The 25,058-nt window shown below is 40.9% G+C and overlaps 1 protein-coding gene across 3 annotated transcripts in view; it reads left to right on the top strand.

Annotated features, from left to right (window-relative positions):
- Positions 1 to 25,058, top strand: part of KLHL32 (kelch like family member 32) — a 251,473-nt gene that overhangs the window by 149,507 nt on the left and 76,908 nt on the right. For all 3 annotated transcript variants that reach the window (XM_008263237.5, XM_051855442.3, XM_089332871.1), the window contains one exon: positions 8,834 to 8,932. In XM_008263237.5, coding sequence (XP_008261459.1) covers positions 8,834 to 8,932 — 99 coding nt within the window. The remainder of the gene's footprint in view (positions 1 to 8,833; positions 8,933 to 25,058) is intronic.

Here is a 25,058-nt window from a genome sequence, read left to right as displayed (position 1 = left end):
GTCTTCTCCAGTTTTTTTTTTCTTTAAGATGATGTTAAAAACAAATGGATCGGCCGGCGCCGTGGCTCACTGGGCTAATCCTCCACCTTGCGGTGCCGGCACACCAGGTTCTAGTCCCGGTCGGGGCGCTGGATTCTGTCCCGGTTGCCCCTCTTCCAGGCCAGCTCTCTGCTGTGGCCAGGGAGTGCAGTGGAGGATGGCCCAAGTGCTTGGGCCCTGCACCCCATGGGAGATCAGGAGAAGGACCTGGCTCCTGCCATTGGATCAGCGCGGTGCGCCGGCCACAGCGCACTGGTCGCGGCGGCCATTGGAGGGTGAACCAATGGCAAAAGGAAGACCTTTCTCTCTGTCTCTCTCTCTCTCACTGTCCACGCTGCCTGTCAAAAAAAAAAAAAAAAAAAAAAAAAAAAAGGATCTATGATTTTCCAAAGTCTCCCCAGTGAACTCTAGAGCCATACGTTTACCTCCATTTCTTATGAATCAAATGCAAGGAATTCTACATGGAATTGGATATTAGTTGAGAATTTCATAGCTTTCTTCAATGAAATTAGATGCTGCCAGCCTAGCGCTCTTACAACACTCTATGCCCACTGCCATCTTAGCATTAATTATACTGTGTGTGAACACTGGTATCAGCCCTATTCTTTTTTTCAGAGAACTTCTGTCTTTGAACGTTAGTATTTTAAAGTAATATTTCCTCTTTATTCTTGCTAGCACTTTAAGAAATGAACTCCACCATGGAGAAATCCAGCTTCATTAACAGCTCTGTGGCATGAAACCTGCTATCTTCATTACACTTGAAAGAGCACTGGTTATAAAAGTAAACCTTAATAATTAATTTGACTTTTCTTTTAACCTGCACTGACCTTCATGTTTTATTATATTTTAATTGCTGGGACCTCTTCTTTTTCTTAGAGTTAGAAATTATCAAAAATGTGTTCTGCTTTTAAAATAATTAGCCACATTTAAAATAAATAATTTATCTTTACATATTGTTAAATAATATATTTTATTAATTTAAACATAATGAAGAAAGCTATGTTGGAAATGACTAGCTGACAGAACTGTTCATCTCAAAGCTTTGAAATACCAGATTCATACTAATGAAGAAGGGTCCAAAAAGAAAAGGGAGGTTGCTCATGCAATATGAAATTACTGAAATTTTGTCACATGAAGAATTATTCTGCAGCTTTTTTCAATGAAATGAGGCATTTCTATCTAGCAAGTTCTGCACCGACACCCTGTGCCTCTGATAGTGTTAGCAATATTCGCACACAAGTTAGTAATTCCGTTTGATTTTTTTCCCATCTCTCTACTTGAACACCTAGCTCAAATATTTAATTAATCATGCTTCTGTATGTCCTAAAGAAGTAGTGATACATGCGTGTTTTTCAGTCTTTAAGAGCCTTTTTTTGAAGGATTTATTTTTATTTATTTGAAAGGCAGAGTGACAGAGGCAGATGGAAAGAAAGAGAAAGAAATCTTCAGTCCCTTAACTTCTTTTTTTTTTCTTTTTTTTTTTTTAACTTCTCGTTTTCATGATTGTAATTGGTATATCATCTTGCCAGAACTTAAAAGGTGTTCAACAGATTAACCTGATCCCTTGGTTATCAGAAGTAAACTGAGGAAGACCAGATGCTTATCTCCACTTCAGATCTGCACTTTCCACAGTTTTACAGAGCAGTATTCTGTGGAACAGAAGCTCGGCAGGCACCCAAGTATTTCTGAGAACTGCTTTTTGTCCCTGCCACGCCCCCACACGGTGGGGGAAAAGGAGGCAATGTTGCGGTATGGGTATTGCTTGTATTCAGTTAAATGGACAGAAATAGAAAGAAATGTGATCGCTTTAAAAGACAAGGCAGCCCTGTAGTCTAGCAGGATAAAATGTGGTCAAGTATTTCCTTTACAAATAGATTTATGAATGATTATTTTTCAGAAGGTAATTCCTTAATTAACTTTTAAATTCTGTACATAACGAAGCACAGATTCTTCATTTGGCTTCAATTTACTTCTTAGGAGTTTTCATCTTTCTGATCATCCATCGTCTTTTATATCTCTTGGCATTCTGTTTTTTCTGGGTTCCCCAAGCACTGTTCAAAAACTGGGCTGCAGCCTTCTTCACTGGTAAGCGCTTGTTGTCGAGAGACAGGAACTTGTTTACACTAGTTCTGTTGGTTCCTGGGCCATATAAAGATTCGTGTATGAAGGCCCTGGCCGCTTGCTGCCTCAAATCTCTCAGTTCTTGGTCTTTGAGCCTCAGGGCCCCCCGTAGCTTTTATTCTGGTGCCCGACAGACTGCACTTTCTGCACTTTCACTTTCTTGGAGTCGCTTCCTTTTTCGCATTCTTCTTTTTTCTTTTGCAAATTAACTTCTTTCAGCTTTCCTGGCGAGACCAGCATAAAGAAATTGCCAGTCCCTTAATTTCAATCCCTACAAATGGCCACAGTGACCTGGGCTTGGCCAGACCAAAGCCAGGGTCCAGGAACTCCATCCCGGTCTCCCACATTGGTGGCAGGGGCCCAAGCACTTGGGCTGTTACCTCAGGCCCCCCAGGATACATTAGCAGGGAGCTGGATTGGAAGCAGTGTAGCTGGGACTCAAATGAGTCCTCCATTATAGGATGCTGCTGTTTCAAGCAGCACCTTAATTCTGCCACAATACCTGCCCCTATTGCATGATGTTTTTGGAGCTTATTCTCCCAGAAAGTGTAGGAGCTGTGATGTGAAGTGAAGACAGGGTGGCCGCAAGCACATGGTTCACCAGATAGGTGTGGCAGTTTGGAGTCCCAAGAAATTAATTCTTTTTTTTTTAACTTTTATTTAATAAATATAAATTTCCAAAGTACAGCTTTTGGATTATAGCAGCTTTTCCCCCCATAACCTCCCTCCCATCTGCAACCATCCCATCTCCCACTCCCTCTCCCATCCCATTCACATCAAAATTCATTTTCAATTATCTTTATATACAGAAGATCAATTTAGTATATACTAAGTAAAGATTTCAACAGTTTGCACCCACACAGAAACACAAAGTATAAAGTACTGTTTGAGTATTAGTTATACCGTTAATTCATATTGTACCACACATTAAGGACAGAGATCCTACATGGGGAATAAAAGCACAGTAACTCCTGTTGTTGATTTAACAATTGACACTCCAAGAGATTCTAGCCAGGGGTTGTGGTGGGATAAGATTTTGCTAAGCTGTGTACGGAGTGTGGACTGGGTGTTGGCTTTTGAAGGATGAGTAAGATTTTGACACATGGTGAATGAAGATCTGAAAGGTGGACATTCAGGTGGGACAGTGGTATTGCCTAGGTGTGAACAGGGGGCTTTTTGTTTTATTAAAAGGACCAGAAGGTTGCAGAATTGCAAATACATTTTTTTAAAGCAAGTTGAGTCCACATTGTGAAAGTTTCTAAACACAGTGACAAAATGTTTGAACCATTTGATTTAAGTAGAATTTTGAGTTCTAACCAGGAACTTCGAGAGAAATATTTGTTAACATTTACCTATGATACACACACACATAAAGTAGAATTTATGTTTTATAATCCCTACTTAAATTATTTTTCCCTGCTTAAAAAATAAAGGTGCCAGTTATCCAGGTGCAGTACATAAATTAGAAAATCCTTTTGTTTTAAACTTGCGCCACCTTGTGGATAAAGAATCCTTAGAGAACTGGTTTTGAAACAAAGACTACATTGACAGCAATTTCTAGATTTTACATTTCATGTTTCATCTATAACACTGCTCCTTGAAAGAGCGACTTTGTCAAAAAGCTTTATGTGTACTACATAGCTTATTACTTACTACTTAAATGTATTCTGTTATATTCAATTTGCTTGGTGAACTATAAATTCAAAATTGTGAGTTTGCTCTTTTGCTATACTATATGAAAAACAAAAACTCCCAACGAAAAGATGTGTAAAGAAGAAGGGAAATGTGTCAGTTTATATTTATGAGTGCATCAGACACATATAATGTGCAGTTACATGACTGCTTGAGTTCACAAAAGTGCCCACGTTTGTGTGGGTGTGCGTGTGGGTGCATGTGTGCATGTGTGTAGGCATGCATGTAGTGAAGACCTTAGTTATCTGGTTTTAACATGCACAAAACCCTCAGCTCACTTTATCCACTAGCTCAGGAGAAAGTGCTTTAAAAGTCTCCTAAAGCACAAGTGAGGAAGGAAGCTTTGAAGAAAGGAAGATGCAAAATTTTCTGAAGATGCCAACTCACTGATGGGCAGAAGAGAAGGCCACATTGAGATTTGCCATGGCTATTAAAGACAGTCCCTACCAGGATCTAATCAAGGGGCGAGGGAAAAGTAGGAGGGCAAATAGAAGAAGACAGAATTGAGAGAATAGATATCAACTAATGTGGGAGGACGGGCTCAAGAGGAAAGGACCCGGAGGCAGGGAGTTCTGTGTGCTGTCCCTGCTCCTACCTGTCAATCCCAGTTCCACCTTTGAAGGCCCCTCTAGGAGAGGCCTGCACACTGACAGAGGTGCCCACCGAGCAATGTCTGGCTCCAGTCTTTCAAGTTCACTCTCCTGTATTCAATCACATGGAAGCCAGATGTTTGGAGATGCAGGGAGAGAATATTCTATAGAGATGGCCCTGTGGATAAGAGACGCTCATGTCCCATCCCCTTCGCCCCCCAGCCCTGGCCCCAGTTCCATTCCTGATTGCACTAAAACCTGTTTGGAAATCTGGAAAGGCCCTGTTCTGTCTCCACCCAATCAGATGAGTGTCACACACAGGCAATGCCCAGCCCTGTTTGAGTTCTTCACAGGTTTCACCTTTGATGATGGATTCTGGACCGCTGGGATTTATGCATTCTATTTTTTTTTTTTTTTTTTTTGACAGGCAGAGTGGACAGTGAGAGAGAGAGACAGAGAGAAAGGTCTTCTTTTTCTGTTGGGCCGGCACACCGTGCTGATCCGAAGCCAGGAGCCAGGTGCTTCTTCCTGGTCTCCCATGTGGGTGCAGGGCCCAAGCACTTGGGCCATCCTCCACTGCACTCCCAGGCCACAGCAGAGAGCTGGACAGGAAGAGGAGCGACCGGAACAGAATCTGGCACCTCAACCGGGATTAGAACCCGGTATGCCAGCGCCGCAGGCGGAGGATTAGCCTAGTGAGCCGCGGCACCGGCTGGATTTATGCATTCTAGGTTTCCTTTATTTCTTTGTCTTGTCCATGAGTTATGCCCCTGTCTGAGATAAGCTCCTCCAGACTGGGTCTGTCTAACAGTTCACATCAGCTGTTCTCTTGTCTAGCAGGGACTAGTCCTGGCTTCCTGCTGGGGTTCATTGAGTGACCTTTCCTCCTGTCCACCCTTGTTGAATGCCACACTGTATGTTGATAGGCATAAGTTTCTGGAAGGCCTAAATGTAACCAACAGATGGTTGGATTCAGCACTTGAATTTAGTTGTCATAAATGTGGGTGTTTGAGAGCCCTTTCTTCCACAGAAATATTTTGGCCAGTTTTTCAAGGCAAGTGATGGATAAATTCACCATAGGGTATGTAAATTTTGAAAAGATTGAACTTTTGCTCTTATTGCTGCCCAAACACAAATTTTCTGGGAAAATATGTGAGAGCAGCCAGTCGCCAGAGCAACAAAGCTCAGTGTGAAAAACTGTACTGCAAGTGTGGTTTTCAGACACTGGCTGTGTTTCTGTAAGTAAGAACCAGCTGCCTGGTAAGGTTTCTTTCTCCAAATCTTTAAAAGCAGCTAGAGATTTTGTGTAATAAAATATATTTTAGAAAACTTATGTTATCACAAGAGGAAGAAACAAACCTGCAGAACAAACAATAAAAAAACAAGCAAAATCAATTCCAGTATGGGTCCTCGTGTGCGGCTTGAAGTGAGGCTGTTGGGCCTGTGACACGTGCTATGGAATACTCATCTTGTCTCCCTGTGAGATCTGCCTGTGTGTTTGGCATTACTGAACCTGGGAGGTTATTGACAATGCCAGTTGTGTGAACTGAGTGCAACTGACAGGATTTCAAGGCTAAGACTAACTTTTCTAATCCTTCTATTCCCCATTCTCTGCCTTAGGCCATGATGCCTCTACAAGGCCATGATGCCTCTACAAGGCCATGCAACATCATTGCTCCTCTGATGGGAGCTGTGCTCATTTCCTGAATGTCACTCAAAGTCTCCCTCTTGGAGAAGTTAGAGAAATTCAGGTTTCTCCTTCTGACCGGGTGGGAACGGGCTGTTAAGAATTTTCAGAGTAAGCTGAATGAAGATATTTTTTGCCACATGGGCTCAACTTTTTCACTTCTTTGCTGTTCAGATACAGAATGTGTAGTCCCTTTTCCTCTTTATTTTTATGTTATATTGATTCTTGAAATTGATGAACAATTAATTCTGAATTAAAAATGTATGTAGAGATCACTTGATCATTAATATTTGTTTATTATGTTTCATTTATTTGAAAGGCAGAGAAACAGAGACAGACAGAGATCTTTCATCCACTGGTTCACTCCCCAAATGCCCTGAACAGCTAGATTGAAGTCAGGAGCTAGGAACTCAATTCAGGACTCCCAAATGGAAGATAGGAACTCAGATACTTGAGCCACCACCTGCTGCCTCCCATGGGCATTAGCAGGAAGCTGGAATCAGAAGCAGAGCCAGGATTCAAACCCACACAACTTAGATATGGGATGAGAGCATCCTAAATGACATTTCAACCAATGCACGAAGCAACTGTCCAAGAATATATTAATAAAATAAAATCATCAATGTTGAACAACAGGTATATGCTGGGAATACAATAGACCAAGTCCCTGCTTTCCTGAAGCTTATATCCTTGTGAGTGGAGAAAAATAAAATAATTTACTATATAAATACTAAATAAATTTACTATATAAATATGTAATGTGGCAAGCAGTGGTATGTACTAAGAAAAAAATAGAGCAATGTCAGAAGATAGAAATGATGGGTGTTGGGGAGTAGAGTACTATTTTACAGTGGTGGTCCAGGAAGGCTTCTTAGATGAGATGCTAGCTGAGCAGAAGTCTGAGGGCTGTGAGGGAGTGAGCCATGCTGATATCTTGAGGAAGAGAGATCCAGGCAGAGAAAACAATTACTGGTTGAACATCCCATCTCTGAAATGCTTGAGACCAGAAATGTTTCTGATTTCAGATTTTTTTTTCTAGGTTTTGGATAATTGCATATACCTAATGAGATATCTTGTGGATGGAACCCTTTAGACTCCCAAGTCTAAAAATGAGCATTTTTAAAAGATTTTTATTTATTTACCTGAGAGACAGAGTCACAGAGAGAGGGAGAGACAGAGAGAAAGGTCTTCCACCTGCTGGTTCACTCCTCAGATGGTCTCAATAGCTGGAGCTGGGCCACTCTAAAGTCAAGAGCCTGATCTCCCACGTGGGTGCAGGGGCCCAAGGAATTGGGCCATCTCCCATTGCTTTCCCAAGCTATAGCAGAGAGCTGGATTGGAAGAGGAGCAGCTGGGATATGAATAGGTAGGCATATAGGATGCTAGCTCTGCAGGGTGGAGGCTTAGCCTACCATGCCACAGTGCTGGCCCCCAAGATGAGCATTTTTTGTTTCACATACCCCTTATACACTAAAGGTAATTTTAGGAGTGTGCCTGTGTTAAACTGTGACCTATCATATGAAGTCAGAAGAGGAATTTTCCACTCATGTCATCCTGTCAGTGTTAAAAAAAAAACAGTTCTGGATTTGGGGGCATATCAGATTTTGGATTTTTGGATTAGGGATACTCGACCTGAAGTTAGAAGCCCCAAGACACTGAGCAGAGGAGGTGGAGGCTTGAGGAGAAAGGGGCACTTGTGAAATGGAGAAGAGCACATGGCTGACGTCAGTGTTGCTCTCACTTGCCTATGTGTCAGACGCGCCTGTGGGGCTTGGTTGAAACACTGCTTGCCTCACTGTGCAAGTCTGTGGTTCACAGGTCCCAGGGAGACACCTAAAAGTTTGTAGTTTTGACAAGATCTCTGCTGATGCTGATGTTACTGCAGATCCAGAGACCAGAGTTGGGAGCCACTTTATGGGGAAAATCAGTTAGAATGGACAACTGGGGTGGCAGGAAAGGCCTCCTTGCACCTGGTAGTCATGCGTGTGAAGTGAATGTTGCCAGCATGATTGTGTGTCTTTCTACAGACCTGTTTAGCAGCAGAAGAGCTGGCAGCAGCAGGCACATAGTTGGGTTTAGCCAGAATAAAAGCAAAGTATATATATATCACCAATTTATATCACTTGGGAGCTTTTGCCTGTGCAGTCTGTATATTCTGAAAATGTTACTTGTACATCCTTTATTTTAAATAGAAAAGATCAGAGAATCTGAGATTGAGAAAAAGGAACATGAAAATCTGTGGTTGAGGTGTACTGTTTTAGGCCTTAGAAGTAAAATGGAATAATGTCCACCTCTGGTCTTCTAAATAACTATTAACCACACTCTTCTGAAACCACACAATTCTGAAAGACTAAGATTTTTTTTATCGTAAAGATTATATCACAAACTGAAGTGTTAGAAGTCGACATTGTTCTTTGAAGATATTTGAAAATATTTGTATCCTACTACAAAAAAATTACGTGGTTAAGCACAGAGCTTTGCACACAAGAAATGGGTATCAGGCTGTGTAGGAAGAGGAGAATTCAGTTGTTGGAATGAAGCCCAGGTTTCATTAATCAGAAGAGAAAGAAAAGAGCTGACTTCCATAATAAGGAAAAGTCTGAACTCAGAACATATAAGACATCAATTTAAATATAGTATGGGATATTTACATTGAGTTTTAATGTGACTGATAGTTTTCTTTCCATTTTAAAACAACCAACAGATTTTGTTGGAACCAGGTGTGATCCAGGATGTGTTGGCAGCTGGAAGTCACCTGCAACTGTTGGAACTTCTCAATTTGTGTTCCCACTATCTCATCCAGGTATGTGACCTTGCACCCTGCTGCTGTGCCCTTCACATTCCTTTCCCCTACTGTAGTAAGTTGCTCCGAGCCCACCACTGGAGCCCAACAGTAAAAGAGTAGGGGTAGGGGTGGCCTGTGGTGGCAGAACTTCTGAAACAAGCTCCATGGCGGTTCTTGGGTCCTCTTACAGAAGTGGACATTTCCCTCACACCCCTTGCCCATCCCAGGTCCCCACTATCTTTGGGCAGCCAATTAACTTAACAGTCACACAGAGTTCCCAATGTGGCCCTTGGGGGATGACACTGGAAAGGGTTCTGGTGTGAAACGGTGTTGTCTGGTTATACAAATAACCACACAGGCAAGAGAAGTTGAGTTGTTGAACGTTACAGTACTGTTAATGTGTCATGATGTATAATTAATAATCCTATGAATGTCCTCAGCAGTATTCTGGTCATTCCTCTCTTGATTTGCTGGCTGGTCAGGAAAGGCTCCCAAACACCAGGCATCTGCTGTGTGTTCAGAGCTGACTCACGTTCAGCCCTCACAACAACCTTGCTTGGTTTTACAGATAAGAAAGTCAGAGGCTCCCAGTGCATCCCATTGTTGCTTAGGAGGCTTGCACCTTTCTGATTCTGAAGACTGTTTCTCTTGTTGGATGAAACTCTTGGTTTGGTTGGAAGGCAGAGGCCATTTATGCAGACAGTGTGGCTGTGAGACGCTTTGATTTTACAGAGAGAAGAACTAATTTTCTATTTTAGGATCCTCTGGTTTTCCCCGCTGGTCTGACTTTCGCTTGCATTTATTACAGCATTCTAACAACAGTGAAAATTAATTTAAAAAATACATCCACACAATTTAATTCTATCTTTGTGTATATGACATGGTTATTAGGGAGCAGAAAAATCTTATTTTCCTGCCCAATTACTTTATTTTCCTCCATTATCATTTTCTCGGATTCTAAATATGCCTTTCATCATTAGTTTCTGTTACCCATTAGGTAGTCTACAAAGCTCTTTCTCATATAAAGCATCTTATTTCATCTTTCCAGTAACCCTGGGAAATAGGAACCAGTACTTCCCAGGGAGACTGTGAGGAATGCCAGCCCTATTCATTCAACAAGCAATTCAAATACAGCATATGAAATTTTTATCCTTATCTCACCAGGTTTAGTCTAACAGTAAATGTTTAGCTATTTTTATCTTATTTTCCTTTCTTTCCCCCACAATATTGTTGGTTGGAATGGGAAAGCTGTTTTTAATTCCTTTCTGCCAGTAGCAAATGGGAATCACAGAGAAAGGTTACAAGATTTCAAATGTGTGTTTGACTTGTGAAATTGAAATTACATTTGTTTGACATTTCTACATCAAATATTGCAGTGTGAACTTTGAGCATCATAACCTGCATTTTTCCCATAGCAGATAATAATCAGTGATACACATTGACAAAGGTTGGGTGAAAGTGTTAATTATCATGATATGTATTGTAAGTTGTATAGACACATACAAGTGAGTATGTTTGTGTACTTATACCTAGATTTGTCAATACATGAGAATTCCAGATGTACGTCAGAAATTCATGGGTATTTTCTTGTACAACATTAGTTGGATTTATTGAGTTACTAAGTGACTTATGGACTTTGGGATTTAACTCATTATTTTGCTGAAGAAGAAGTATAAATTACATATCAACAAATTTTGTGAACAGTTATTACTTAGGCTTCTTGGATGGTGGTTGAAACTCCCACCATGTTTTCACAAATATGTTTTCCCTTCACTCTCTTGTTTGATTTTATTTTTCCTGTTTGTAATTTTTGCAAAATGTCAGACTTGTAGAAGAATACTTTGACCAAAGGGAACCAAAACCATATATGTTCAGAAATGTTTATTACCTTAGTCTTAAAAAAATATACCCTTCTCTCTTAGGATTTTAAAATAACCAGAATAGTTCATCTGCTTTTATAATTTGATACAATCTTTCTTTAAAAAAAGAGATTTATTTATTTATTTGAAGAGCAGAGTTAGAGAGAGAGAGAGATCAAGAGATCTCTTCCATCTGCTGGGTCACTCCCCGAGATGGCTGCAACAGCTGAGGCTAGGCCAAGCCAAAGCCAGGAACCGGGAACTCTCTCCGGATCTCCCATGTGGGTGGTAGGGACTCAAATACTTGGGCCATTTTCTCCTGCTTTCCCAGTGCATTAGCAGGGAGCTGGATCAGTAGTCGTGCAGCCAGGACTCCAACTGGTGCTCATATGGGATGCCAGGATTGAAGGGGGTGTCTTAATCCACTGTGACACAATGCTGGCTCCTTGATGCAGTTGTAAACTGTACCTATCTGCTATTTGGGGGCAATATTGTTCCAGAGATTGTTAATTTTACTTGGGGACATTTTATTGAGCATATAAAAAATTTTTGTTAAAATTACAAAAACAACCTTAAATGCTTAAAATGTACTTAGAATTTGTGCCTTATCAATCAATTCTAATCTATCCTATTTAGTACTCTGTCCAATTAAAAGTTTTTTAAACCATTCTCAGTAAAATGTTCTGTATCATTTTGTCATTCTTAAATTTCCATTATCTTTGGCTTTCCTACCAGATGTATTAAGGGTAGATTCTTGCTGTAGAACCCCCTGTTGTTCCCCAGGATCATTAAAATGTATGTCTGGGGGCAGACATTCAACCCAGTGGTTAAGCTACCAACTGGTATGCCCACTTGCCATATCAGAGAGCCTGGGTTCAGTGCCCTTCTCTGGCTCCTGATTCCAGTTTCCTGCTAACGTAGACCCTGGGAGGCAGCAGTGCTGGCTGAAGTACTCGGATCCCTGCCACCCACTTGGGAGACCTGGATTTTGTTCTCAGCTCCCAGATTTGGCCAGGCCCAGCCTGGGACATTGCCAACATCTGGGGAGTGAACTAGCAGATGAGAGGTCTTTTTCTATGTCTATCAGCCTGTCCCTCTGTGTCTCTGCCTCTCAAATAAATAACATTTTTAAAAAGCATGTCCAAAAAACATCCTTAGTGGAGGCTTCCTGAGTCTTGTTTGCCTTCAGCCATTGCCTTGGCCAAAGCTTCTCTGAACACAAGTGAAGCTGCCGCTTTCTGTAAGAGAAGAAATGGACACCTTGAGGCCACTGTGTGGATCTCTTGTCTTGCTTTCCCCCCTGGTAGCCTGCCAAGGGCAGAGACCCCAACCAGAAGTGGGAGAGTTGTGTCCCTCGGCATGAGAACGACTCCTGAATTAGCCCACTAGGCTTTGAGGTCTTCACACAGGTTCCAACGCGTGTTTGGGGAGAAAATGGAAGGGCTGGCAGTGAACGAGCTGCCAACTGACGAGGGACTGGGCAATGGCTGGCTGGAATAGCTCCTCATTTCCAGATAAGGGATTTACAAAAACTCCTCGAGTTTTCACCCTGTCTGACCTGCTTTGCAGTGGAATTTCACAAGATGCTGTCCTAGGTCGCCTGTCGGACTTTCCTATGCTTTTTGAGATCCACAGCCTAGATGGAATCCAGGTAAAACGTGGATGCTTCTTTTGCTCTTCCTTGTCCTTTTAAGACATTCATCAGAAGGAGACACCAATTAATTAAAGAGCCATTCCTGGTTCTAAAACGGACCCAGTAAAGTGCTTGAACTACCTTGATTTTCAGAATATGCTTACATTTCATTATCTTAAATTTCATAAAGGAAACCCTAGGAGACCACTTTCTGGTGGGACAGCCTTCTGCACCACCGTTATCTGCTCGTTTACTGAGGTAGAGCCATTCTGTCTTGCAAATAACACACCTGTTCTTTTCTCTGTCTCGAATCTTTTGCCTTTCCTTAGGCTCACTTTTCTTGCCTATGTGTCCTAGTTAGTTCATAACGCCCTCCTAACGGGTCTGCTTGTTTCCAGCCTCTCTCCTTGCCAAACTTGAGTCCCCAGAGCATCGTTATCTTTCCCAGGGAAGTGAACCGCTGTTTACTGAGGGCCTCACAGTGCTGAGTGTTTCGCTAGGACTCTAATGCACACTCTGCTAAGTAACTCATTAAGGCAGGTGGGTATTATTTTTCATTTGTGGATGGAGAAATTTAAATTCAGAACAAGGATGTTAGTCTGGTTTGGAAAGTTCCACTTGAGGACCATCCAAGTGCATTCTTTCACCTATAGAAATCCTTAGCCTCGTCTGCATGGCCTGGCCTGTTGCTCTCTGGCCTCATCTTTGGGTACAGTGCCTTTCCTGCTCTCCTGGATCCAGACCCGAAGGCAGATCTTTGTCTTAGGAGAAGATAAGGTAGTGGAGCTCCTCAGAGGCAGGCAGAGCCTTTCAGTACCCATCATATTGCACCAGGAGGCAGGAGCAGGGAAATCTCATACATGCACGCACCTTTCTCCTCTGTTGATGTCCCTAAGAGGCCATAAGATTAAGGATCGAAGATTAAGGATCGCTGATACTGGCTTCTGCACTTTGTGTTGTATCCCCTGGAAATGATGCTTTAGGAGCCACATGTGATTTGCTGAAGGTGTCTTTTATTGTGGCTAGCTTTCAAAAAAGGAAACATTTTGTACCACCTGTTCCAAATCCCACTTCTTATTGTTAAATTAACAAGGGTTCTTTATGTCCACAAAGTATCACATCCTTTACGATGATATGCAACATAAATGTATTAATAAAAAAGAATCACCATGTAGACTTTTCAAATAAAAATCATCAAAGTGGTGAATACTCAAATTCCCACGATAGGAATATGTTTCCAGTACCTATTTCTGGGCAGCAGGTGGCAGTGTGAATCCATCAGAATTCAGTAGGTAATTTAAAGCAAGAATTGGAAAAAAATGAAAAGAAAAATTATTTATTTTGCTACATATTAGTCTTCTGACCTAATCAGTAAAAAAGTCATTATTCACACCACACTGGGCAATATGCATTGTAATTTTTAACAAATAATAGGAAACTGTTAATGTGTTCACAGGAAATACAGTTTTGTCTTGGGCTGCTGTGGTCATTTATCACTGCACTTTGTGAAATCACTCATTTGTTCTAATTTGAATGTAAATGACTCTAAGGTTTTACAAATAAGGTGACAGACTCACATAAATGTAATTGCAGGGTTCATCTCCCTCTTTTTATATATCACTCATTAGGTTATGAATTAAATACATCGTATTAAACCAGGGGCATGTCCAATGATGATATTGTAATGGCAAATTACTCTATGCTATTAGAGGTGTATTTTTTATTCATGGACATTAATTTGTCATTAAGCGGCATTAGTTTAGCACTTTTATGTGAAAGACGTGACCTGCAAGAGGAGACGTGCTGTGGAGATGTGAGAGCACAGGGAGGCCAGGGCTATAGGTAGAGCATTTTATCACTGTAGGGAAAATAGGGTGAGGGCAGGGGGCTGTTTTGTTTTGTTTTCTGCTTTTACAAGCATAAAAGATCATTTCCCCAGATGGAGGGCGCTGTTCCGTTTACAGGGTGCATGTTGGGATCATCAAGCAAAGCAAAGCCCAGATTCTTACTACTAATCCTTCCGAAGCCAAGGGAATAGGAGAGAGGGAGCAGTTAGTTTTCCACCCCAGCCCTCCTGGTCTTTGAGGGAGGCTCATTTCCCCTCCTGTCTCCTTTGCTTTCACACTCAGTGGGCTACAGTGAAAATTGGTCAGTGAAAATTTCTTCAGTGAAGGTACAAAGGTTTAAAGAGTGTTATTCTCTCACAACAGTGATAGGGAGAATTCTGGGTGATTTTCTTCCTTTTTTCATAGTTGGCAATTTTACTATATTTTTAATTTTTTGTTTGCTAAAAAAATAGTTTTTGAATATTCAGCTTCAGGAAGTCCTGGATCCTTGAAATACTTTCACCAAGGCTGCAGGTGTACGAGTGCTGCTTGTGCACCATCCTGTGCCTGGTTTAATGAGGTTGGAAAATGCATTCCAGGGCAATAGATCTGCAGGTCAGGGATTGCACCTTACACAGACTTTATATCTTACCCCCCTCAACACACAAATAGACACACATACACTTGCTGCATATCCTGGGAGCTTAGTAGGCGTTCAGGGGAAAAAAAGGTGCCTCCATTCAGTCATTTTTCTCTGCTTTTAAACTATTGAAATCTTATATTATGCTGGGAAAATCATTAACACCCTTCTGTTAGTTTTAACCAATGAGTGCATTTTTTTAAAGTTGGAAATTCTCTCTCACTGTCCACTCTGCCTGTAAAAAAAAAAAAAAAGTTGCAAATACTTTATATAGGGGTTGAATTTGACTGAGGGACTCAGATATTTTGCAGTATTATAATAGATTACAATTTTTAAGCTAAGTAATACAACAATGACTTATCGGAGGTCATCTCTTCTAAGCAATGTATTATTGCTATTATGTTAATTATTAAATTAATGGTATTGCCTAAAAACATAATATATAGTGAATGTTCTGGATGGAATAATTTATCTGCGAGGCTGAGAAGAAGTTATAACTCATGCTCATTTTTCTCCAACACTGAGCCTTTTTTTCTAAGTTACAGAAGACAAATGATTACACTAACATATATATTTAATAAGCCCATAGTCAAATACACTCACTGCCTGCAGTTCCACAGTCCACTAGAGCTAATGCTCCTGTGTTGGAAGAAAGTTAAACATTTGGAAAGTATATTACAAATTGTTTATTCTTTTTTGTTGTTTTTAATCAGAGAAAATGATTAGAAAGGGTGCAGAATATATCAGACCTATTAAATCTTAGCCAGCCACTAATTATTTGTTTTAATTAAGAGTATTTGCTGTCAAGGCTTGGATAATGCAGAATATCATATTTGCCAAATAATATTCATATTTGGCTCTGAAAACCATCATAAGCTCTTTGGTAGTCATTTTAAGGTCCCAATTAATTTTTTCGTATGCTATTATGTTGGCTTTTATTCCCCCAGTGCGCACCAAAGGATGCCAGTCAGTGACAGCCCAGAGGCATGCTGACTGGCTCCAGAGTCATCTAGCATTTTAGTTGCTATGTGGATAATCTTGGGCTGACTGTACCTTCTTTGTGAGGTTTTTGTTTTGTTTTTAAGATAGGCCTGATATCTCTTTTTTAAGTTTATATATTTATTTTTATTTACTTGAAAGGCAGAGCAAGCGAGAGAGAGAGAGAGGGAGAGAGAGGGAGAGAGAGAGAGAGGCATCGTCAGTCCTCTGGTTCATTCCCCAAATACCTTTAACAGTCTGGACTAGTCCAAGCCAAAGGTGGGAATTAAGAACTCCATGCAGGTCTCCCATGTTGGTGACAGAGACCCAAGTACTTGATCTGTCATTTGCTGCCTCCAAGTGCACATTAGCAGGAAGCTGGATGGGAAGCAGTGGTGGGACTGCAACCCAGGCCACTGCCTTGGGATGTAGGCAGTGCAAGCAGCAGTTTGTGAGTTTTTAAAAAGAGGAAAGAAATCATGAAGTATTTTTTGAAATTGGAAATTTCTATTCACAGCAAACTATTGTTAGCTAGGCAATTTAAAAATCGCTTTTCAGCCTGGATTTTTCCTCTCCAAAATCAAATGTTTGTAATGTTTTGTTAGTGCTAGAGTTCATAATCAATAAACAATGCAAATATCAATCTCACTTAACTCTATTGTAAATATCTAGGAAATTAGGGAAAGCTAAAATAAAATTGATGTTTCCTTTAGGATATTCCTTCTCCCACCCACCTTCCACCTGCAGATGTTTCTAGTTGTAGAAAATGTTTGCCCTCTTCTCTGAGGCTAAACGCCCTTTTAGCTCCTTATTCCATCAGATAATTCATGTGTTTCCTGTGGGTTCAGTTTCCACTGGTACCTTCCACCTAGTTTATAAATAAGGTCAGCAAGTGGAAGAAGTTCTTTTTCTTGGGTCTGGCATTGTGGCACAGTAGGTTAAATGCTGCCTGTGACGCTAGCATCTCAAATGAGTGCTGAGCCCTAGCTGCTCTACTTCCAATCCAGCTTCCTGCCAAAGCAGCCTGCAAGACAGCAAGTGATGGCCCAAGTTCTTGGGTCCCTACCACCTGTATAGGAGACCTGGATGGAGTTCCTGTCTCCTGGCTTTTGGCTGGCTCTACCCTGGCTGTTGCAGCCATTTGGGGAGTAAACCAGCAGATGAAAGATTCTCTCTCTCTCTTTCATTCTGCTTTTCAAATAAATAAATCTTAAAAACTTATTCTTTCTCTGTCATCACCACAGCCCTTCCTTGCCTTCACTACCCCCCCCCCCAACTGATGTCAGCATTCTTTACTATCTATCCATTCTTCAGCCCTGTCACACTCAGTTTTCTGCCTTCATTCCCCAACAGCTATTCCAACAAAGATCACCAAAGTCTTCTAACTGTCAAATGCAGCAGGGCCTTTTGTTTTGTTTTGTGTGTATGTGTGTGTTTTGACAGGCAGAGTGGACAGTGAGAGAGAGAGACAGAGAGAAAGGTCTTCCTTTTGCCATTGGTTCACCCTCCAATGGCCGCCGCGGCCGGTGCGCTGCGAAGGCAGGAGCCAGGTGCTTCTCCTGGTCTCCCATGGGGTGCAGGGCCCAAGCACTTGGGCCATCCTCCACTGCCTTCCCGGGCCACAGCAGAGGGCTGGCCTGGAAGAGGGGCAACCGGGACAGAATCCGGCGCCCCGACCGGGACTAGAACCTGGTGTGCCGGCGCCGCAAGGTGGAGGATTAGCCTATTGAGCCACGGCGCCGGCTGGCCTTTTGTTGTCTTAATGTGGCCCCTCTGTAGCATTTTGATGGCTGGTGTTTCCTTTCCCAAGACTGTCTCCTGGTTCTCTTCCTGCTTCTTTTCAGTTTCTTTCCAAGTGCTTGTTCCTTGGCTCCTTGACTGTACCTTGGGGCTATCCCTTGACTCTGTGCAGGTGCTCGGGCGCTCTTCTCTTCTGCTCACCACCACTCTCTCTCTGCAGGGGGTTACATCTACTGTTCCCTCTACTGAGCTCCAGCCCTGTGTGTTCAGCCAGTATTCCCATCTGATATCCCATGTGCATTTCAAATTTTCTCTCACCCAATCCCACAAACCTTCCTTACCTGCCCATCTTTGTTAAGGGACCATCATTGTTTTTAGTCACCTAAACCAGAAACCTTAGTATCCTACACTCTTTCATGACTTCATGAATTCTACTAAGTTTTATTGGGTTAGCCTTTAAAATAGTTCTCAAACATACCACCTTCTCTTTCTACTCATCCTACAATAACTCAACTCTGCTCCCTGCCTATAGTTTGAATCTAATCAATATTGTACAGTTTAAATTGTTTTTCTGACCTACTAAACAATGTATTTCTCTGAAATCCGAGCTAGCTCCCCATTTCCTGGTTGCAGACCAATTTCCAGTCCTGTCCTTTCTCTTTCATGTTTTCCTAAGGTATCTTTTTCTTAACTGCACCCCAAGAATGCCTTATTTTATCATCTCCATCCAACTGCCTAGTCAGTACTTCCTCTTAGATATTCCACTGGCACGTGACCTTAGTGTGAACTCAACTCAGAATCTCCTAGAATACTCCATCTCCTTGTGTCCCACCTAACCTGTCACCAAGAGCTTTCAACTCTGTCCCACCGCTCTGTAAATGCTTCTCATTCTATTTTCATTATCACTGTCTTAATTCAGATCCTTTGTTACTTCTTACCTGTACTAAAGAAGCTTCCTGCCAACTGATGAACCTGTCTTCACTCTTGCCCTGCCCAGTAGTGCTGCCTCCAAAATTCTGTTTGATTGATTTTGAAAGTTTTTTAATCTATGAAAAATTCTATTTAATTGATTAGAAAAAAATAACAACCTGATCGTGTCACATTCTTGTGTAATCATTCAATATTCAGCAGTCGGTTCACCATAGCCTTCAGGATAAGGCTCATTCCTCTTAATTTGGCACACAACACATGTTTTTATTATGAAACTTCTTTTCTGTTTAGCCTGTTCTTGTTAACAATTTACTATCCACATGCTATGTCATAGTCACTGAGAACTGCACGCGTTTCCCTGTACCTAACTTCTTCATATGAAGCCTCCTTCTCCATGATTATTTTTCCCTTACTTTGTCATCTTCTGAGTTGCTATTTAATGTTCAAGTACTTGCCTCACATACTTTCTCCTCTTCCAGAATTGTCTGATCGGTACCCCCAGCAGCAGCTGGATTTCCTTCCTCTTCCCTAATTATGGGCAGTCCTGGGAAGTTGATCGCACCTCATTCTTTGTGTGGATTTATTTATCTGCCCATGATAGGAGTCCATGTCCCAAAGTTGTGTGACTTTGGGCAATTACTTAGCCTCTTTGCTCCATACACCTCATCTGTGAAATACAGATATGATCTATATCTCTGTATACAAGAGATGGTTCTCAGGGCCATTGAAAGATTCAGTGAGATGGTGTATGCAAAGTATCTTACAACAGCAGGCGCTCTAGAAACCAGAGCCAATATAATGGGCTGCTCCACTTTTGCTAATGTGTTCAGTTGGCCTTGGTAAATTTTGAAACATCGTTTTTGTGATACTTGGTGATTGGGGCCAGAATTATTAGTTCTTGGCAACAGCCGCGTCTCTGTGCTTCCTCCCTATGAGATTTCCACCTTATAGAGACTTTCCCAAGGAACAATTTAAAATTATTCATGAGCCTTGGATATTATGCATACAATTGATTATGAAAATGTACCAGTAACCTAATTGTAGCATTCCTCTGTTATACAGCACAAATATATTTAAATAGGCTTTCCAAAACACCAAGAATTAGAGCATGCTGGAATTTTTTCCATTGTATTTTTTGAATTGCCACTAATATGTTGCTTTTATGTAATCAAATTGTATAATGTGCCTATTTATATTAGCATATAAAAATATAATTAAATGCAATTGTCCATACATATTTACATGTTTATATACAAATATATCCATATCTCTTTATATGTGTATGTATGTGTATCTATTTACATATATATTATAAAAATATCTGGACTTATTTTATCATGAATAATCTGCCCTGCATTGTCGATGAATTGGTCATCTTTTTCTCCTGTAACTATTGGATTTTATCCTAGTAACTCAAAGATAGTGTTAAGAAAACTCATAATGGCTTTTTATAGATGATAAGCTTTTCTCTCTAGACTATTAAAGATTTGGCTTTTCTTTTTTTGTTGATTTGTTTGAACTATTCCGAAAGGATGGTCTCTCACCATATATCGCCACCAGCGCCCTTCATGTAACTCTCTCAGCTCCTGGAGCACAGTCCTTTCCTGCAGCACCAGGTTGAGTCGTAACACAATACCTTGTATATAACTAAGTTGAAATTCAAATAGGAGACAGGTGGAATCACAACTGGGTATGGTGCTTTGGATATTAATGGCTTGGCTCAGCAGTGGAATTTCTCAAGCTGTATACACTTTTTTGTCTTAATTATGCATTCATTAAAAGCTTTTATACCCAACAGAATAAAGTAAATATTTTTTGATCTCCATAGTGTGCTCCCAGACTGTAGATTTGCACAGCAGGATCTTGATAATCTGAATAAATTGTATTTCCCCAAGGAGTTTATCTTTCAAATAAGGTCATAAAGAAATTCAGCTCCCCCATCCTTAGATTTCTCTGTGTGTCTTTTCTACTATAAGTAATATAGAGCTTGGGAACTAGAGTACATTATAATAACACATACTTTCTTGTGGTCCAGTTAAATGTCTCAGTCCATTCTCTCTGCTTATCTCTGGTAAAGTATCTTTTAAGTACAAAAGAAATGAATGGTTTTACATGGCAACTATCATTTTGATGGATGCTATAGAAAAACAAAGTCTATATTAACATTCAGTGTTTTTTTGTCTGGTCCCCCAATCAGTGGATAAAATTTATTACATATACAAAGCTATAGTTTAAGCACTATTGGCAGCATTTTTAAAATGGAATAAACGGGCAGGCATTTGGCATTGTGGATAAGATCTGGCTTGGGGTGCCAGCACTGCATACTGAAGTATCTGGGTTCAAGCCCTGGCTCTGCTCCCAATTTCAGTTTCCTGCTCATATATACCCTGGGAGGCAGAAGGTTATGGCTCAGGTACTTGGGTTCCTGTCACCTACATGGGATACCAGGATTGAGTTCCAGGCTCCTGGCTTCACGCTGGCCCAGTCTAGACCGTTGTGGGCATTTGGGGAGTGAGCCAGCCGATAGCTGATTCTCTCTCTCTCTTTCTCTTTCAAATATAAATAAATAAGTAATTTGAAAATAAGTAATCACGATCACTGTTGTATGTTGAGCACCTGTTATGTAGAAGGCGCTTTACATACATTCTGGAATCCTTATCACAGATCTGGAATGCATTATCGTTCTCTTTATTTTTAGATGAAGGAACTAGCCTTGGAGAGGTTAAACACTTGCAGAGGCCTTCCAGATGGGTTAGCTTCAAATCATGTACTTTTCCTGCAACTCTAATGCCAAAGAGGGTCCCAGTGCCTTACACCCAAAGGATAAGTGAAGGAGACAGGGAAGGAGACACAGTGAAGGAAACAGAGAAAATATAAAATGATGAGCCTGAATAAATATGCACAATCAGTTAAACTTATCATTTTTCTTAGACAAAAAGAATAAGATGGCAGTACACCTCATATTGAATGATGGCCTAAAAAGAACACACTCATACACTTGTGAAATTCTTAGGCAATGGCTTTTTCTCTCTTTGTGTGCTGCCACATTTATCTCCAGTGTAGCTAACATTCTAGGCATATCCTTTTATTTAATTATTGAAATACTACAATACCTAATAAATTATTTACACTTAAAATATTTAAATATTTCTAGAGGAGCAGGATTATGTTTTATTGCACACTAAGAAATAAAAGCAATAAAAGTTGAATTTTTAAAGATCTGCTATTTTTTTTCTTGCCTCCCACTGTCCATCAATCAAACCTTTCCAAGTAGCCACTGTGTGAAGACAGAAAGATCTGAAGAAGTGAAGGTGCCACCTGCACCTTTGTGCACAGCTGGGGACTCAAGGGTCAAGCAGACTATGCAAGGAGTTAGTGCGGTGACAGTCAGAAGATGGAACAGTCCTTCAAGCTGCAGTGGCTGCCTTTTCGAGGAGGCAGAATCTGATCTGGGTTGTCCCCAGGAGGGGAAGAGGATTTCTGTTACAGAACATCCTCTTTCTTACAAGCTTTTCAGTCTGTTAAATCAAACAGTCTTCAGATGCTTCAGAAATAATAACTGTTTGGTACAAAAGAGTCTGCATATTTTTCTTCTGGTCTAAAGGAAAAGATGAGAATTCATTTCCATTTGATGTTTATGTATTTTTGGCAAGTAGTATGGAGATTCATGTTTTTGTGACCATCACTAAATACCCAGAGAGGGAAGAGGGGGAGAAAACAAACATGTGGACAGCCAGAAGACACAAGATTCACTATGCTAGCCAGGCTGCGGGTATCTGATCCACAAGAAGCCTGGTACCATGTTTACCAGTTGTATGAAAAACCTGACACCTAGTCAGCATCATCAAAGAATTCCTTAACTTCAGATCAAATACTTGAGAGTACTTCATCAGATAATTGTGGGAGATCTGTTCACTTTGCCCAGTTGTAATGCCATACCTACAACCAAGCTATCAATTCTTTTTCTGATGTGTAGTCATGGATGTGTCCCTTATCTTGTTTGGTTTTTTTCTTTCATAATCCAACAATGGTTTTTCAGTTATAATTTAATCTAATATAAAGGGGCATTATGATTGACATGGTGCAGGATGCAAAAAGCATAAGATGCACAAACCCACCTTTTACCTCAGATAGTCGTTGACGTTGGATGGTTTGACCTAATGATTTTTCAGATTGGTGCAAGAGTGATACATATTCAATAAAAACTGTACTACAAATTTTGAATTTTCATCTCTTTCCAAGCTAGTGATAGTGTGGTACCATACTGTTTCTCAATGCTAGCTAGCAGTGATGAACTGCAACTCACAGCTAGCCACCCAGTCATGAGTAGACAGCCTATACTCTACAGTGTTCTGTGTTAAGCTGCGATGCTCAGTAGAGTAAACGATTACAATATTTTCAGCTTAAGAGGGATTTGTCAGGAGGTAACCCCACCATAACTCATTGAGCATCTGTGGTTTACTAGAACATTTCTAATAGTTGGAAGGTAAGCTCTATGCATGGCTATACGTGATGAGAGACACATAGAGGGAAGCATTAGATTCAGTCCATAACAAAAGATCTCACACTTAACATAGCCTCGTTGGCACTTGATCCCTATAAGCAGCAGATACATCATTTTTATTTTACTTTGATAATACTGCTAAAATGTAAACCATTCTAATTTTTATACATAATTGGTTTACCAGGCTATTTGGAATAATTTTAGGAGCAGTTTTAAAAAGAAGCTTTCTTGACTTTCATAACAAGGGTGACATTGAGGAGCCCTCAAAATGTGATGTATTATCAACATTTTATATGGCAACTTCCAATTTCCTGTGTGCTATTACATGATGAGTACAGAAACTACCATGTTTCCTGGCCATCTTTATCTGTAGTGTTGATGTTTAGCAATTGAGGTGCCATTTTGAAGTGAAATTATGTAAATGAATGGCATTACTAATTGAAAATAAAAGACCTGGCTTTGTGGCATAGCAGCTTAAGCCTCTTCCTGCAACACTAGCATCCCTTATGGGTGCCAGTTCAAGACCAAGTTCTTTTATTTATTTGTTTGTTTGCGTGTTTGTTTGTTTGAAAGTCAGTTACACAAAGAGAAGAAGAGGCAGAGAGAGGTCTTCCATCCTCTGGCTGGTTCACTCCCCAGTGGCTGGAACTGTGCCGATCCGAAATCAGCCAGGATCTTCTTCCTGGTCTCCCATGTGCATGCAGGGGCCCAAGGACTTGGGCCATCTTCTGCTGTTTTCCTAGGCCATAGCAGAGAGCTGGATCAGAAGTGGAGCAGCTGGGACTTGAACCGGCACCCATATGGGATGTGGGCAGCAGGTGGCGGCTTTACCCACTACGCCATAGTGCCAGCCCAGCAGTTTTTCCAAATCTGATCCAGCTCCCTGCTAATGCACCTGGTAAAGCAGCAAAGGATGACCCAAGTCTCTCTCTCTCTCTCTTCCTCCCTCCCTTCCTCCCTCCCTCTTCCTTCTCCTCCTCTTCCTCCTCTTCCTCCTCTTCCTCCTCTTCCTCCTCTCTCTTTGGCTCTGCCTTTCAAATAAAAATAAATAAATAAATCTTAAAAAGAAAGTGGAAGAGTTAAAGAAGGGACCATAATTATTTGGTTTCAACAGAGCACTGTTAAAGTAGTCATATCTGTTAAGTGTTATGACCCAGAAAAATCTTGAATCCTGTTCATTTTGGGGTAGGGAGTGCTCTGCCATCCTCTGGCTCATTCTCCAAATGCCTGCAATGACTGGGGATGGGGCTGGCTGAAGCTGGGGACAGGAACCCAATCCAGATCTCTCATATGAGCGGCATAAACCTCATTACTTGAACTATTACTGTGGCCTCCCAGGGTCTAGATTAGTAGGAAGTGTAACATAGGAGCTTGAGCTTTAATATGAGAAGTGAGCTAATTTGGTCATCTTAGGGAAATTTTAGGAAATCAAAATTATATTTTTCTTATTTTAACCTTCAGAAAATTTTAATATTATTTTCAACACAGGTCATAGGCATCCAAATTGGTAATATATATTGTTGATGTTTATTTTTCTTTTAAAAATAGTGACATTCTCAGAAGTATGAAAGGAAACAAGAGAAACAGGTGTGACTAAGGCTGTATTTGCACAGGTATTGTTAGTATTAAGACAAAGGATCTCTATCAGATTTCTGAATTTTCTCAGTTTAATCAAGACTCCTAGATTTGATGGAGAGAGTTTGTGGGGCAGATATTGAAGGTAGTCTCTGATAGAGGCAATCATATGATGATAGATATTTTGTGTTCTGCATAATTGCTGTTGCCCAGGTAAGGGTTAAACTGCAGTGCTGGTTGGGCAAAGAGTTATTGACAGGCCAGGGAGTTATGGGTGGAACCATAACAAAGACTGGGTTTTAGAAACATGGACCACTGACTTTTTTTTTTAAGGGAAAGGGTTTATTGGGGGAAACCCGACAGACCAGAGGGAAGGGGTAAAGAAGGAAAAGAGAGAGAAGGAGAGTGTAAGAGAGAGATCAAGAGAGAGAGCGAGCGAGAGAGATCAGGAGATGGAGA

The sequence above is a fragment of the Oryctolagus cuniculus genome, chromosome 5 (genome assembly GCF_051225735.1).
Source record: "Oryctolagus cuniculus isolate XC-2025 breed Fujian yellow rabbit chromosome 5, ASM5122573v1, whole genome shotgun sequence".
In the NCBI taxonomy this organism is placed as follows: domain Eukaryota; kingdom Metazoa; phylum Chordata; class Mammalia; order Lagomorpha; family Leporidae; genus Oryctolagus; species Oryctolagus cuniculus.
This window is presented reverse-complemented; position numbering and strand designations above follow the sequence as displayed.